Here is a 15599-nt window from a genome sequence, read left to right as displayed (position 1 = left end):
TTCAAATTAATTTCCTAAATCACAGAATCATCATCCAAAATCATGGAATTTAAGTACTATTTTCCCCCTTGTCCATTAAAAAAAATGTGTGCTTGATGAAGGAAGATTTTACTTATGTTCATACGATTTATTATAGTTTTGGCTGAAAATTGATGAATCTTATTAAATGATACCTTCCATTTTAAATATTATGTGAGCTGTTTTACCAAGTTGAATGATTGTCAAACAGTCAGTGCCATTCATACACTCCATCAATGAAACAACTGATTCTTTCCTCTATTTCTTGGACAGACTTGGATAGTTTTCTCCGGAACGCCAGAGGTTGCAGGGAGACCTGAAAGAAGTATGTAACATTATGGGAGGCTTAGGTAGAGTAGACAATCCGAACCTTTTTTCCAGGATGGAAAAATCAAACACAAGAGGGTATAGATTTGTGAGAGGGGCACGTTTAAAAGAAGACGTGCGGGGCAAGTTTTTTTAACAGAAAGGGTGATGTCCCTGGGACCCACTACCAGGGATGGTTGTGGAGGCAGACACATTTAAGAGACTTTTCGGAAAGGCTCGTGGATATGCAGTGAATGGAGGGTTATGAAATATGTGCATGCAGATAAGAATTGGTCATGACATTATGTTCGGCACAGATGTTGTGGGCCGAAGGGCCTGTTCTTTTGCTGCACTGTTCTATTTACAACTAAACTTATAACCGCCATAAATGGAAGGCTTATGTACAATTGCATACAATCTTCTCTATTGATGATCATTGGTCTGAAACAACAAATGCTGCATTCTGTTGTTGAAGGCATTGGCTTATTGAAAGGTAAATAGAAACAACTGTTTTCTATTTTCATAAAACTGGTTGCTCTGGCGAGTTCCATTGCTGCTCCAATATTTATTGCTACCTCATAACAAGCTGATTGCTCTAAACTACTTTCGGTATCTTTAATAACCAAAGATCATTATGAATAGTGGCTAACATTGCTCGGCATGTTTTCTGTTCTATATTACATAATCTCATTGATATGAATAACTTCTACTCTAACATTTTAATTTTAAATTGAAATGAAAGATGAAACCTAATGCCATTATAGTAAGAATCACATATTTGTGGTAGGGTATACATTTTTTTTCTTTCTTTCTCATTGCTATTTGTCAGGTTTACATTAATTTTGCAACTTTTCATATTAAAGCCCAGATTTCTCAGACAGGCATAAAGTTGTAATTTTGCTGTTGTTAAATTTGGGTGATTTTAGGTTTTCTGAAATCACCAGAATGCCCTCTGTAATTATACGAATGAATCAATATTTTAAATCTATAATCACAAAGCATTTCAATTTAAATAAACCAGCCAACAATGTTTTCCTTATCATTGCAATCACTTTGAGTTTTCAGCCCTTTTTTGCCCAAATCGCCAATTTCAGTGACAACTTCCATCAGTACAAGGTAGCCAAGGTCGATGGAACAGAGGCAGCAGCAACTGACAGAGATGGCTGTATACTCAAGAGAGGCAACCATATTACTGACAGCGGCTTTATTCATTCACAACATTCATAATTTCTGATTTCTGCTGTTTAGAACATGAATCAAATGTCACTTTACATAGTTATACAGCATGGAAACAGGCCCTTTGGCCCAACTTGCCCATGCCAACCAGGATGCCCCATCTACACTAGTCTCACCTGCCCCTATTTGGCCCATGTCCCTCTAAACATTTCCTATCTATGTACCTGTCCAAATGTCTTTCAAATGGTGTTATAGTACCTGCCTCAACTACCTCCTCAGGCAACTCGTTGGTTTTTTGAGATGCACAATAAAAGTTGGCAGGTGTAATGAATGAGAGAAACACAACCATACATTAAACTAAATAATTAGAGGAACTTCTGGATATGATCAGCAAGAGGCATCATCTGTGAATAGAGATACAGAGTTAACTACTCACGTTAATGAGGGGTCGTCGACTTGAACTTGCATCTCTTTCCACAGATGCTGCCAGACCTGTTGAGTAGTTACAATATTTTCTATTTTTGTTTCAATTTTGCAGCGTCTGCAACTTCTGCACAGATCTAATTAGTGGTGGTAAATGACTAACAGAGAACTGAATGGTTATATTGTACAATGAAATAGGGTTGAAAAGTATTACGTCATGATTAGAGCAGAGCCTTGCTGCCATGGTAAACATCCACCATTTATTTTCACTGTGTGGATAATGTCCTTCATCGGCAGCAGATGAAGTATTTAGGGTAAGGTATGGATGCAGGTGCACAGGTTTTATGGAGACATAAAATAACTGTTTTTCTTTAACATACTGCAATAAGGCAGCAAAGGAAAATATTGTTTTGAGCAGAAAATTAAATTCAATAAATATTCACCATCAAGTAGGAAATCTAAAATGTCATCAGGAGGTATATTGAGGCTACGTTTGGCTTTGTTGAATCTTGATCGCTTTACAGAAAGAGCTAGTTTCCTAGGTTCCTCTCCACAGCACTCTTGAAAATGTACCTTCCCACTTTTCAGTGCCAACTACATGCATCTCCCAAGTAGCCATTATTAATAGGTACACAAAAATGCTGGAGAAACTCAACGGGTGCAGCAGCATCTATGGAGCAAAGGAAATAGGCGACGTTTCGGGCCGAAACCCTTCTTCAGACTGATGGGGGGTGGGAGGGAGAAGGAAGGAAAAAGGGAGGAGGAGGAGCCCGAGGGCAGGGGGATGGGAGGAGACAGCTCTAGGGTTAAGGAAGGGGAGGAGACAGCAAGGGCTAGCAAAATTGGGAGAATTCAATGTTCATGCCACTCGGACGCAAGCAACCCAGGCGGAATATGAGGTGCTGTTCCTCCAATTTCCGGTGTTGCTCACTCTGGCAATGGAGGAGACCCAGAACAGATAAGGTCGGATTGGGAATGGGAGCGGGAGTTGAAGTGCTGAGCCACCGGGAGTTCAGGTAGGTTATTGCGGACTGAGCGGAGGTGTTCGGCAAAACGATCGCCCAACCTCCGCTCAGTCTATCCGATGTAAATCAGCTGACATCTAGAGCAGCGGATGCAGTAGATGAGGTTGGAGGAGATACAGTCTGAGTCGGGCTGGGAAGATCATCAAAGACCCCTCACACCCCAACCATGGACTGTTTGCCCTCCTCCCATCAGGGAGGCGGTACAGGAGCCTCAGGTCACGTACCAGCAGGATGAGGAAAAGCTTCTATAACAACACAATCACACTGCTGAACTCGGAGTCCCGACGATAGACTTCTCTGGTCCCTCCGTCCCCCTTTGTTTAATCATTCTGTATTTCCTGATTATTCTGTATCTTCTCTCTTTCTATTTTTTTCTTGTTTTTTTTCTCTTTATGTACAACTACTACGGTCTGACGCAAAACTGCATTTCGTTGTACTGATACTTGTATTTGTGCGATGACATTAAAGTTGAATTGAATTGAATTGAATACAGGTGAACCTTTGTCGCACCTGGAACGACTGCTTGGGTCCTTGAATGGAGTCGAGGGGGGAGGTGAAGGGACAGGTGTTGCATTTCTTGCGGTTGCAACGGAAAGTGCCCGGGGAGGGGGTGGTACGGGAGGGAAGGGAAGAATTGACAAGGGAGTTGCGGAGGGAGCGGTCTTTGCGGAAGGCAGACATAGGGGGAGATGGGAAGATGTGGCGAGTGGTGGGGTCACGTTGGAGGTGGCGGAAATGGCAGAGGATTATTTGTTGTATTTGCCGGCTGGTGGGGTGAAAGGTGAGGACTAGGGGGACTCTGCCCTTGTTGCGAGTGCGGGGATGGGGAGAGTGAGCAGTGTTGCGGGGTATGGATGAGACCCTGGTGCGAGCCTCATCTATGGAGGCAGAGGGGAATCCCCGTTCCCTAAAGAACGAGGACATTTCGTTAATGTCCATTATAAATGTCTGTCCATTCACAGTGATGTTAGCAAGATACTCAATCATGTGAGACATCAGAACCAAGTGGGATTTTCTCTTCAGGTGCATTTTCAGTAAAGGTCAGTGTATGGCAATCAATAGCATGAACCATGACTATTAATTTTTCTCTACTTGAGGGACTTTGAGTCCTACATTCACCTAAGCTTAATTCATCCAACTCTATGGATTGAGCCTGGGACGTTTCAATCTCTATGCAGCTTAGGTCTTTCACTGCCTAAACCTGCTGAGCTGTCACAGAAATCCAGCGAGGAGACTCAGAAATTGTAAATGCAGCAGTTCCTTTATTCTTCAGTGGATTATCTGGAATAAGTAAGCGAGCCAAGGGAAGATATCCTCTGTGTAACAACAGAAGCAAAATCATAACCACTTTTTTATAACAGAAGACCCACAAAGGATTTTTTCCTGCTTCAATTAGTAGAAAGATGCATTTGATTAAACCATTGTATTGTTACTTATATAAATTGTCTGTACAATTCAGACTGGAGGCCTGTGACTAGTGGTGTGCCTCAGGGATCAGTGCTGGATCAATGAGTCAGATCCATTACTGTTTGTGCTTTATATTAACAATTTGGATGAGAATGTACCAGGCATGAGTACCATTTTGCAGATGACACTATAGGTAGGAATGTAAATGATGAGGATGGTTATCTTCATGGATTTTGATCAGGTATGCTGAGGAATGGCTCAGTGTTCAATGCAGTTAAGTGTGAGGCGTTACATTTGTGGAAATAAAACCAGGGTGTGGGGCTTCACAGTGAATGGCAGGTCCCTGTGCAGTGTTGTAGAGCAGAAGGATCTCTGAGTACAGATGCATAGTCCCCCAAAAGTGGCATCACAGGCCAACCGGGTGGTAAAGAAGGCTTTTGGTACATTGGCTTTCACCAGTCAGGGTATTGATTATAGAAGTTGGGACACTATGTTATGGATGTACATGATGTTGGGAAGGCCACGTTTGGAGTATTGTTTTCGGTTTTGGTCACTCCACTATAGGAAGGATGTCATTAAACTAAAAAGAGTGTAGAAGGTTTGGTTAGTCAAGGACTTTATTCCTTGGAGCACAGGAGGCTGAGGGGTGATCTTATAGAGGTGTATAAAATCTGGACGGAGGTAGATAAGATGAATGCACAGTCTTTTTACCTAGAGGAGGGGAATCAAGAACCAGAAGATATAGGTTTGAGGTGAGAGGGGCAGGATTTAATAGGAACCTGTGGAGCAACTTGTTCATTCAGAGGTTGGTGGGTGTATGGAATTAGTTTAGGAAGGTACAATAATAACATTTAAAAGACCCTTGGACAAATACATGGATAGGAATGGTTTAGAGAGATATAGCCCAAACGTGGGGAAATTGGAGTAGCTTAGACAGGCCCTGTTTCAGTGCTGTTTGACTATGACAGAGATAGTCAGAACCTTTTTCCAAGGATGGAAATGTCAAAAACTAGAGGGAATATGTTCAAGATGAAAGCCACAAAGTTTAATGGAGATGTGTTGGACAAGTTGTTTCCATAGAGAGTGGTGGGTGCCTGGAACACAGTGGCGTTGGAAGCAGATATGAGAGTGGCCTTTAAGAAGCTTTTCGATAGGCACATAGATGTGGAGGGATATGGATCACGTGCAGGCTGAGGGGATTCGTTTAACTTGGCGTTGTATTTGGCATGGATTTCGTGGGCTGCAGGGCCTGTGCTATGCAAAACTTTGATGTAAAACTTAACAGTACGACGTCTTGACATGGTAATTCTCTGACTATTGAGTTTTCGCTATACCTCGGTACATGTGACAATAAACTAAACTGAACTGGACTTTGTAGCATTGACGGTTGATGCCTTGGTGGTTATGGAGCTTCACTGGGCAACACCCATGTCATTGCTACCTGTAGTATCCCTTACCCAGGGAAATACCAAAAATCAGTTTCACATTCTGTGCAGGAAGGAACTGCAGATGTTGGTTTACCCCAAAAGTAAAACAAAATGCTGTAGTAACTCAGCGGGACAGGCAGAATCTCTGTAGGGAAGGAATGGTGGATATTTTGGGTCAAGACCCTTCTTCGGACTTCGGCACTTCCTTTCAATGGTTTATTGCGTAGTAAACGTTTGCTGCATGGTTGAACTGTGAGGATTGGTCTAAATTGGTGAGGAGGTAAGGTTAAAATAGGCAGCATTGATGTGCTGGGCATTGGTTTTAGGCTGCCATTAGATGGGGGGAAAAAGGCAGGGAACACAATGGCATTGAAGTGGAGGCAGAACTGTTGGAACATATTGCAATAGACCATGAGAGGAGAAGTAGGAAGAATTATGATGTGTTGAAAGCATAAAAAGGTCAAAAAGAATATATAATGCACAGCAGTTAAACATCAAATAAATCACTGTTGCATGATGATAGTAAATGTATGTATGGAAAAGCCCGCTAGAGTATAGTGTTGGGCCAATAAAAATCAATCAATGTTTCAACATGACTGTTTAAAACAGCGGCAGTCCCAGCTGCAGAGTCCTGTAGTCAGTCACGTCGCACTGATGCCCTGAAAGTCCTGAGGAAATCTTTGGGAGGAGTGCGACTTGCCACTCTATTTTTCAATGTTGTCTGGAGCTGATAGGTTTTTAAGCTTGGCGTGTTGACTTATTATTAGTTATAGAACAGGAAATCTCAGCAGGTGCACACTTAAATGTAAAGTAACAGCTCCTAGTTGCCTTGTATAAAATGTCAACAGATGCACACCACAGGAATTCCTTGCTTTGACAATATTGGAATATATATGCCTCATTCAACCGACTGACTCTGGAATTGCCCAATGACATCTCCACAATTATCTGCTGTGTGCTTTGACACAGTAGATTTTTCTTTTAAGCAATCATAAGATGGCCAAATGTGATTTGATACAACCACTTCCCCCCCCTTCCAAATCCCTCTTCAATTCATATTTGTCAGACCAATCTTTGATCTAGATCAATCTTTCTAGCTTCATACTGTGAAAAAAGACTGATTTGCATTCCACTTGCTGCGTGACATGGCCTGTGCGATTATTCAAAGGAGTGTGAAACATAATAATAATCTAACTGAACAATTCAGAGGCTAATGCAAAGTGCTAGACTCCAATGATTAGACCATTAAGGAATCAAATCACAACTCCTCAATGTAAAATCATTCGAGAATATAGTGGGGCAATTTTAACTTAACATCTGGAGGGAAATTAATGGAATAAGGAATAATTCAAGATTTAAAACTGTTCAGCTTTTTTCCACTAACTTAAATGGATTGTGATCAATTCAGTCATATTTAGTAAAGATTAAGTTCCTCCCAATGGCTTTGACAGTGTTTAGATGTGGCAGTTTGGGGAGGGCCTTCCGCTGCTGGACATTGAGGGGCTGAGACCTGTGGGGACACCCATCAAACAAAGGAAGGGAGATCACCACAGGAGCACTAGTAAGGGTGTTGTGGGCCAAAGGGACTGGTTTCCAGAGGGCTAGTATGGACATTGTGGGCCGAATGGATTCTTGGGTTGGCAGCTCAGTCACTCAGGCCTGGTGGGCTGGCAGCTCAGTCACTCAGGCCTGGTGGGCTGGCAGCTCAGTCACTCAGGCCTGGTGGGCTGGCAGCTCAGTCACTCAGGCCTGGTGGGCTGGCCTGAGTTTTCACTTAATTTCCATTGCCATTGCTCTTTCAAGCACAGGGCAGGCTCAAGCCAAACAGCTGATTGCATTTTCACTTCATTTCCATTGCCATTGCACTTTCAAGCACAGGACAGGCTCAAGCCAAACTGATTGCATTTTCATTTCAGTTCCATTGCCATTGCAGTTTCATTTCACTTCATTTCCATTGCCATTGCAGTTTCAAGCACAGGGCAGGCCAAACAACTCATTATATTTTCATTAAGGGCTAACAAATCATTTATTCAAGTACATTGTTCTGTAGTTTCCCAGCTCAGACAGAGAATCGTGACCTCCCCCTCACCATCACAGACTGAGCCAGGCTCACACTTCCGGGTTTTATAATCCTTCCCCCCTCCCATCGGAAGGGGCGTGGCCTTCGTGGCAGTGATTGACAGGAGAGAGAATCTCAAGATTTTTTAAACAGTAATAAGTATTTTATTTTTCATTGATAGGAAAAATCCTCGGGGCCTGTGCAGCGGGGGAGGACTCTAAGATGGCCAAAAAACCACAGCGTTTTTTTCTAAAATCAAAGCACAGTGCAAACAGGAAGTGGTCAAGATGAGACTTTTAATTATATAGATATTTTTTTTATGTTGAATAGAGTTTATTTTGGGCCAGGAGTTTGACAGTGCTCACTGGGAAACAAGAACAGCCTATTGAACTTTGTTAAACATCACTGGTCGATACCTGAAACATTCAAAGATGTGGAGGCAGGTGATACAGGGAACATACTAGAATCTGGCACATCTTGAGTGGTGTAAGAAACATAGAAACAGAAAATAGGTGCAGGAGTAGGCCATTCGGCCCTTCGAGCCTGCACCGCCATTCAATATGATCATGGCTGATCATCCAATTCAGTATCCTGTACCTGCCTTCTCTCCATACCCCCTGATCCCTTAAGCCACAAGGGCCACATCTAACTCCCTCTTAAATATAGCCAATGAACAGCCCTCAACTACCTTCTGTGGCAGATAATTCCAGAGATTCACCACTCTCTATGTGAAAAATGTTTTTCTCATCTCGGTCCTAAAGGATTTCCCCTTTATCCTTAAACTGTGACCTGTGGGGAGGAGTTGGATTCTTCAAATCTTTAAGTTTATTTGGCTGCAAGCGTTTTCACGTTATCCTTCACTGACTTGTCCACTACTGGCTAAAGGGAATTACATCAACAATTTGTGCAGTCTGAATATATGTCAGAAGAGGAAAATGCAAAAATGAATAAAATTGGGCAACGGGATTTCAATGCTATTTTTAACATCATCAATGTTGAAATAAATAAATTCTAATCTTCATTTATGCTCCAATGAAGTGTGAATTTTACCACAAATAAAGATCTGTAGACCTGTACTTGTCTCAAGCTTTTAAGTGAGATGAGATTAGAATTCAAGAAATAGCAGGCAGTTTCACCAAAGCATAGAAAGCTGTGGAAACTGAGCAGAAATCTTGCAAGGAAGACACAAAGTGCTGGAGTAACTCAATGGGCCAGGCAGCATTCCCGGAGAACATGGATAGGTGACGTTTCGTGTCGGGACCCCCTTCAATCCTGACCTGAAACAACACCTATCCATGTTCTCCAGAGATGCTGCCTGACCCCCTGAGTTACTTCAGTAATTTTTGTCTTTTGTAAACCAGCATCTGCAGTTCCTTGTTCCTGCAAATTAGAATAGGTTTAGTCAAACAGAATCAGGTCATTCCAGGTGTCTGTAAAGTTGAAATATACATGTGTGACTGAGATTTGGTCCCAGTTATAGTGGAATGGGCCTTGTTGGAAGTTAATTACCTGAGGTATTTTAATTGCTGATGTTTTAATTGCCAGTGTCTTGAAAGAAACAAAGAAAATCAAAAACAAATGACTGATTGGATCGGTTGGTTCATAGCTGTTGACAACTATTCATTGGAGATTTCCTGCGTCTTTTCTGTGTTCATTTCTGTTTTGTTTGCGGGCAGTTTCCTACCGGAGTTTGTACGGCAGACAATCAATTAGATTGGATGACAGTGATTTATGCTTTATTTATCTGAGCCTTGGTATACAACAGCTTAAGTCTAACAGAAAGCAGAGCCAGGGGAAATTTGATATGTTATATTGTGCCTGGTGAATATTTTGAACTTAAGATTCTTTCGCATGCCTTGCAAATGTGACAGAAAAAGGTCTATCAAAAACTGTTACATTATTAAGATTGTGATGTTTTAGAGCAGAGTAGGAAAATTCCAATTAATTATTTCCAGTGGGAAAATAATATGAATTATGTTTTAATTGACCAACCTGGTTGTTAGTATCTACATTGAAATACAATTTTTTTGTAACAAATGATTGGGACATAGGTTTGAGAAGCTAGTTTCATCTCTAATTCTGCTCTCAAATATGATCATGGCTGATCTAAATCTGAACCACATCTACCTGCCAGTGTTCTCTGCTTTTTACCATGGCCAACAAATGTTTGTCAAGCAGTTCTAACATTTTCTTGTAAGTGTTTTAGAGTGGTAGAGTCACACAGATGGAAATAGGCTCTTCGGCCCAACTTGCCCATGCCGACCAAGTTGCCCCATCTACATTTGTCCTACCTGCCCGCGTTTGGCCCATACCCATCTAAACCTCTCCTATCTATGTACCTGTCCAAAACTCTTTTAAATGTTGTTATAGTATCTGCCTCAACTACCCCCTCAGGCAGCTCGTTCCGTATACCCGCCACCCTTGTTTTGGTGGAAGGAGTTCCATATGTTTTCCCTAGGAGTTTTCAAAACCCCAGTTCTAATCTTAAAGGCATAGGCGGTACTCTCTTAACAGAGGACATTGTTTTTCTCCCTTCATTCTTTTAAATCCCTTAAGCACTTTAAACACGTCTATTGTTCATATCTTAATCTTTTATAAGGTTTAACAAAATGTCATATTTTACAGTATCCATGAGACACCACTTAATCGTGTTAAATCTTTTACGTGTTGCCAACAATACTGGTAACCACATCCTTCAATAAATGGTTGTTTGTTTATATAATCCATGATGATCTTTTGAAAAGGAAAGATGAAATTGTCATTACACAGTTGCAATTCCATATGCAATAGATTATGAGTTCAGCAATTGGGCTGTCTGTGCAGAATGACATTTGGAAAATAATCCATGAGTTAAAATGTTATTTTTAGATCCATCTTTGGCACAGTTGAGAAAGGACAATAAACAGTACAGGCATTTTGAAAATCATTGGAATGTTGGCTATGGTGATTGGTTGTTCATTGACAGTTTTTTTTACTCTGCCATTTCACTTAAATGAATTGGCACAAGTTAATTACAGTAATTTATCCTCATGAATATGATATTGGAGCCAACCAGGCACTTTAGTGCAGCTGGCTTGTTCTTCCACTCTGCAGAGGTGTGATCAATGAGGAATTATCCAATCTTAGTGCCACACTGCAATATACAGGATTTCAAGATGCATTTGCACTTTAATTAAAAAAGCTGAACAAAACTGCAGATGATGGAAATCTGGAATAAAATCAGAATTTGGAGCTATAGACAGAATTTGTTTTTTATTTCAGGCAACATCTGAACTGAAGATTCCCAGACTTGCCTTTGTATGGCCAGTAGCATTGAGATTAGTCCTACTTTAAGAAATGTCCTCAGTGTCCCCATTGCTATTTATATTACTTTTGCCCCTGACCAATTTTCATCACTACCCTTCCATCCCACCAAACGCACACCTCATTATTTTCCCAATCCACAAAATCTTGTTTTGATTGTTTATGCTTCCCCATGCAACCTCCCCGCCAGACCAACTCTCTCAGCAAACTCCCTGTGCCCACTTCAACTGGCATGATCCATAACCGATCTTATAGTACAACAGGAATAGCCTTGTGTTGCAATTTTGTTGTGGCCTTGTATTGATTTGTCTCTTTTGACACAAAATTATTTCTGACTAAACATCTTTTCCCTTCACTTAGTGTGCATTGTATAATTTTAGCAATACAGTCCCATAATACATCCAAGCTAGAAGAACATGGAAAGTTCAGTGACATTTATGAGAGATGAATTTCTTCAGATACATTGTGAAATTTTTCAACAGTGTAAAAGATTGATACAGTTGCCATTTTACGTGGAATAGTGTGATTTGCAACTGGAATAGTGCAGGACTTCTACAAATTATTTTAAACATTGGATACTGACCCATGTTGATAAACGTATTGTTAATTGTAAATCATTCAAATGTATCCTTTGAATAATGGAAGAGAAGCACCTTACAGATGCCTTATTTATTCTTCTGTTGAGTCTGTTTGCAATTGAACACATAATTAGACATGGTTTAGCATCAAATATCTTCCAGTCAGGATACAGGCTTTTCATGAAATGGCATTGTCAAGTATTTTCAGCTTCTTGGAATCCACATTGTAAGCACCATTTAACATTGAGGGGGCAACAGATTACCAATATCAGGGTCTAATTGGCCTGAAAGCAACTTTACAATTGAAATTACTTTGTTGCCTACATCAGGAAATGGGTAAATGTGTGCCCTTAGGAATTGCAAAAGGGATAAAACTGCTGCTTTCTCTCTTTTCCTGTTCTTTCTCTTGTTTCCTGTACAGTATATCGTTCCCTAGCTATACAAATCAAAAAATGGATGACACTTGCTCGATTGGTCCATTTTGATGCCTCTACTGCTATCCACCCACATTGGCAGGCTACCTAATGTGATTTTTTTACAAAATACAGGAATAAATAGGTGACCATGTCAATATTTTAGTTTTACTCATTGGATGTGAATGTTGTCTAGCTCTGTACCAGTAGTGTACAATTTTCCAACATTTGGGAGCTAATACAATACATTTAGTTAAGAGATACAACATGGAAACCGGCCCTTTGGCCAACCAAATCCACTCCAACCATCAAGCGTCTGCTCACACTAGTTCTATGTTATCCCACTTTCACATCCACTCCCTACACATTCCGAGAGCAGCTGCAATTTTCTTGTATTTCTGTATCATAAATGTATGCTTATTTCGAAATGCATTGAAAAGAAAAGTTATTTTCAGTTACAGTTCAACATAATAGTTAGGCACAAGCTGGGATGAATTTGATCATTTTTAAACAAAGGGACACAAAATACTGGAGTAACTCAGCGTAGACAAAAAAATGCTGGAGAAACTTAGCAGGTGAGACAGCATCTATGGGGAAAAGGAGGAAGCGACGTTTCGGGTCGAGACCCTTCTTCAGACAAAAAATGCTGGAGTAACTCAGCGGGTCAAGCACCATCCCTGGAGAACATGGATGGTCGATAGTCGGTGACCCATCCATGTTCTCCAGAGTTGCTGTCGGATATTCCGAGTTAGTCCAGCACTTTGTGTCAAAATGACCAGAACAAGTTAATTGCTAAAACTTCTTGTTTTTAAATCTGTGTTGAAAAATATACATTAGTGATTAGCTAAATAGAGGTACAGAGTTACACAGCATGGAAACTGATTCTTTAGCCCACCAAGACCACGTCAGCTGTCAAGCACCCATTTCTACTAATCCAACACTATTCCTGTTTTATACTCCAGACATTCTCACAAACATCCATCAGTTTCGACCATCCACCCCCATTCAAGCAGCAATGTACATTAGTAAATGAACTTCCCAACATGCCCATCTCTAGGATGTGGACAGAAATGGGAATACGCTGGGGGGGGGGGGGGGGGGGGGGGCGGGGGGTGGGGGGGGGGGGGGATCTTACCTGGTTAAAGGGAGAACATACAATTGATTCTACATTAACGGCGGCGCGGGCACACCGCGACGCCCTGTGTCTCCCTAGAATGGGAAAAATAGCGACGATCCCCTTACCTGCTTCAAGGCTGCTCACTCGGAGCAGTCTTGTATTTTTTTATTCAAATCGTTTGCTATGTCGCTCTTCAAGGGAGATGCTAAATGCATTTCGTTGTCTCTGTACTGTACACTGACAATGACAATTAAAATTGAATCTGAATCTGAATCTGAACATACAAATTCTACATTAACAGTGCCAGAGGCCAGGATTGAACCGGGATCGCTGAATGTTTGAGGTAGCAGCACTGCTTGCTGTGCCAATCTGGGGCATCATTTGAGCATAGGGCATTGTGTAGAGGAACTGAGATTACATGCAGGTGTAGTACTGTTGACCTTTCAATATTGTGCTGATCTCCCTTTCTGCAAGAGATGATTCCAGTGAGACTGGAGGTTTCACCTTGACTTGGGTTTTCCCAGGGCCTCTTGCTGGCGCTCGTGGCCAGATGCTGCTTTGACGTCAAGGACAGCCTCTCTCACCTCAAGCTACTGAAACATTAATCAAAAGACATCTTGGTCTACCTACTCATAAATATATGCATAGTAGGAAGTCCCTATTGTATCACAATTAATTGGTAGGTACTTACGCGTAAGTACGCTGGATTAGAGTGTTTTTCGTGTAAAATGATCAATTTTTGTGTGGAGTCTTGGCAAATTCCCAGAATTCGCAACCGTTAGAGCAGGCAAGTTTTGGTTGCCTTTTCAGCCACATTCCTCGACCAGCCATGCATTTTATCAAATAATATATCTGTGGCCTTGAAAGATGTGTCGTTTGAATTGTGAGCGTAAAATTAGCTAGTGCTCACACTGCTTTAGTGTAATTTACTAGAATTACCATTGATAGATTTTACGATCTAAATCTAACACATTTTGCTTCTGCTCTTGTTTTGCAGAGATTTTCTTTAAACTGCACAAATGAAGAACGGTGTCCGGGAAGAAAGGTCAACTCAATTCAGGTGGAAGGGAACAGTGATTTCTTCATCAATCATCTCGGCGTGCCAACTGTTCAATTTGCATATCAAGGGACAAGTGCGTCAATGGTAATTGCACTTTTGCGGTTTGATATCTGCTGTTATTTCAAAGTCATTTTATGTCAATTCACATTTTTTGCAAAATGTGCAGCAGGAAATCAATTTTGTTCTGCACAAATGCATGAGTTGGGTAAACGAACAATTAGATATTTTATTATCTTAATTAATAATGAGGGGAACCAACTGCAGTGTAATGGTGAGAATACAGAGCTTAATGTTTATTGTTTTAATAACTATATTAAATTAGCTGTAATTGAATTTGCTAATAGACACATGCATGGATGTAATATTGTAGAAGCAAGGAACTGCAGGCGCTAGTTTACAAAAAAAAGGCACAAAGTGCTGCATCAAAATGCTGCACTAACTCAACAGGTCAGGCAGCATCCGTGGAGAGCATGGATTGGTGACGTTTCGGGTCTGAAGAATGGTTGTGACTTGAAACATCTCTTATCCGTGTTCTCCAGAGATGCCATCCAACCCGCTGAATTAGTTCAGCACTTTGTCTCTTTTTATTGGATCCAATGTTAATTTGACCTAATTGTGAGTTGCTTTGCTTTTATAATCCTGATCAAGCTTCCTTTCGCAATCGTTCCATGAATAACTTTGTAATATCTTAGTGGAAGATTGTAGCTTCCTCTTTTCTAATAACAGATACATCATGAATTATGCCTGATTGTTCACCACCCAACCTGCTACCTGCATTGATCACCTGCAGTGCCTGCTTGTCTGCCCAGGTGCAGAGGCCAATCAGGGTGAGATCGTACTGCTGAGAGGCGTCCTGTGGAGCAGTGCAGGCCCTGAATATCCAGTCGAATTTAAGAGCTTGCTGCTGTCAATAGTCTCTGAACTGCTTTTAATTGTCTCGGATTGTTTTATTTTAATGATTATCTGAATAGATTTAAATAATCAAAAATGTATACATTAATTACCTTTAAACAATATAAAAAGATGAAATATACCTTACATACATTCAAACAAATAATTAAAATCATTAAAGTAGCTCAATCTCTTCTCTCCACTTAGCATTTTGCACGAGGTCACTGATTAGACCGAGTGGTTGCAGGAGTGTGAGAAGTGCTTCTGCACAGCTGGCTGATCGCTACTGGTTTCCAATGTAACCACCAGCCGTTACTCAGCTTGATTTAGCTTGTTAAGTTTAACTGTTGGATGTACCACGTGTCATAATATGCTGTACAGGAAAAGGTACATGAA

The 15599-nt window shown here is 41.0% G+C and overlaps 1 protein-coding gene across 1 annotated transcript in view; it reads left to right on the top strand.

Moving 5' to 3' along the window:
• The window catches only part of LOC129703644 (inactive N-acetylated-alpha-linked acidic dipeptidase-like protein 2), a 289914-nt gene that overhangs the window by 179461 nt on the left and 94854 nt on the right, over positions 1-15599 (top strand). Inside the window, exon 8 of the mRNA XM_055646259.1 lies at positions 14250-14396. Coding sequence (XP_055502234.1) covers positions 14250-14396 — 147 coding nt within the window. The remainder of the gene's footprint in view (positions 1-14249; positions 14397-15599) is intronic.

The sequence above is a fragment of the Leucoraja erinacea genome, chromosome 14, assembly GCF_028641065.1.
Source record: "Leucoraja erinacea ecotype New England chromosome 14, Leri_hhj_1, whole genome shotgun sequence".
NCBI classification, from domain to species: domain Eukaryota; kingdom Metazoa; phylum Chordata; class Chondrichthyes; order Rajiformes; family Rajidae; genus Leucoraja; species Leucoraja erinaceus.
This window is presented reverse-complemented; position numbering and strand designations above follow the sequence as displayed.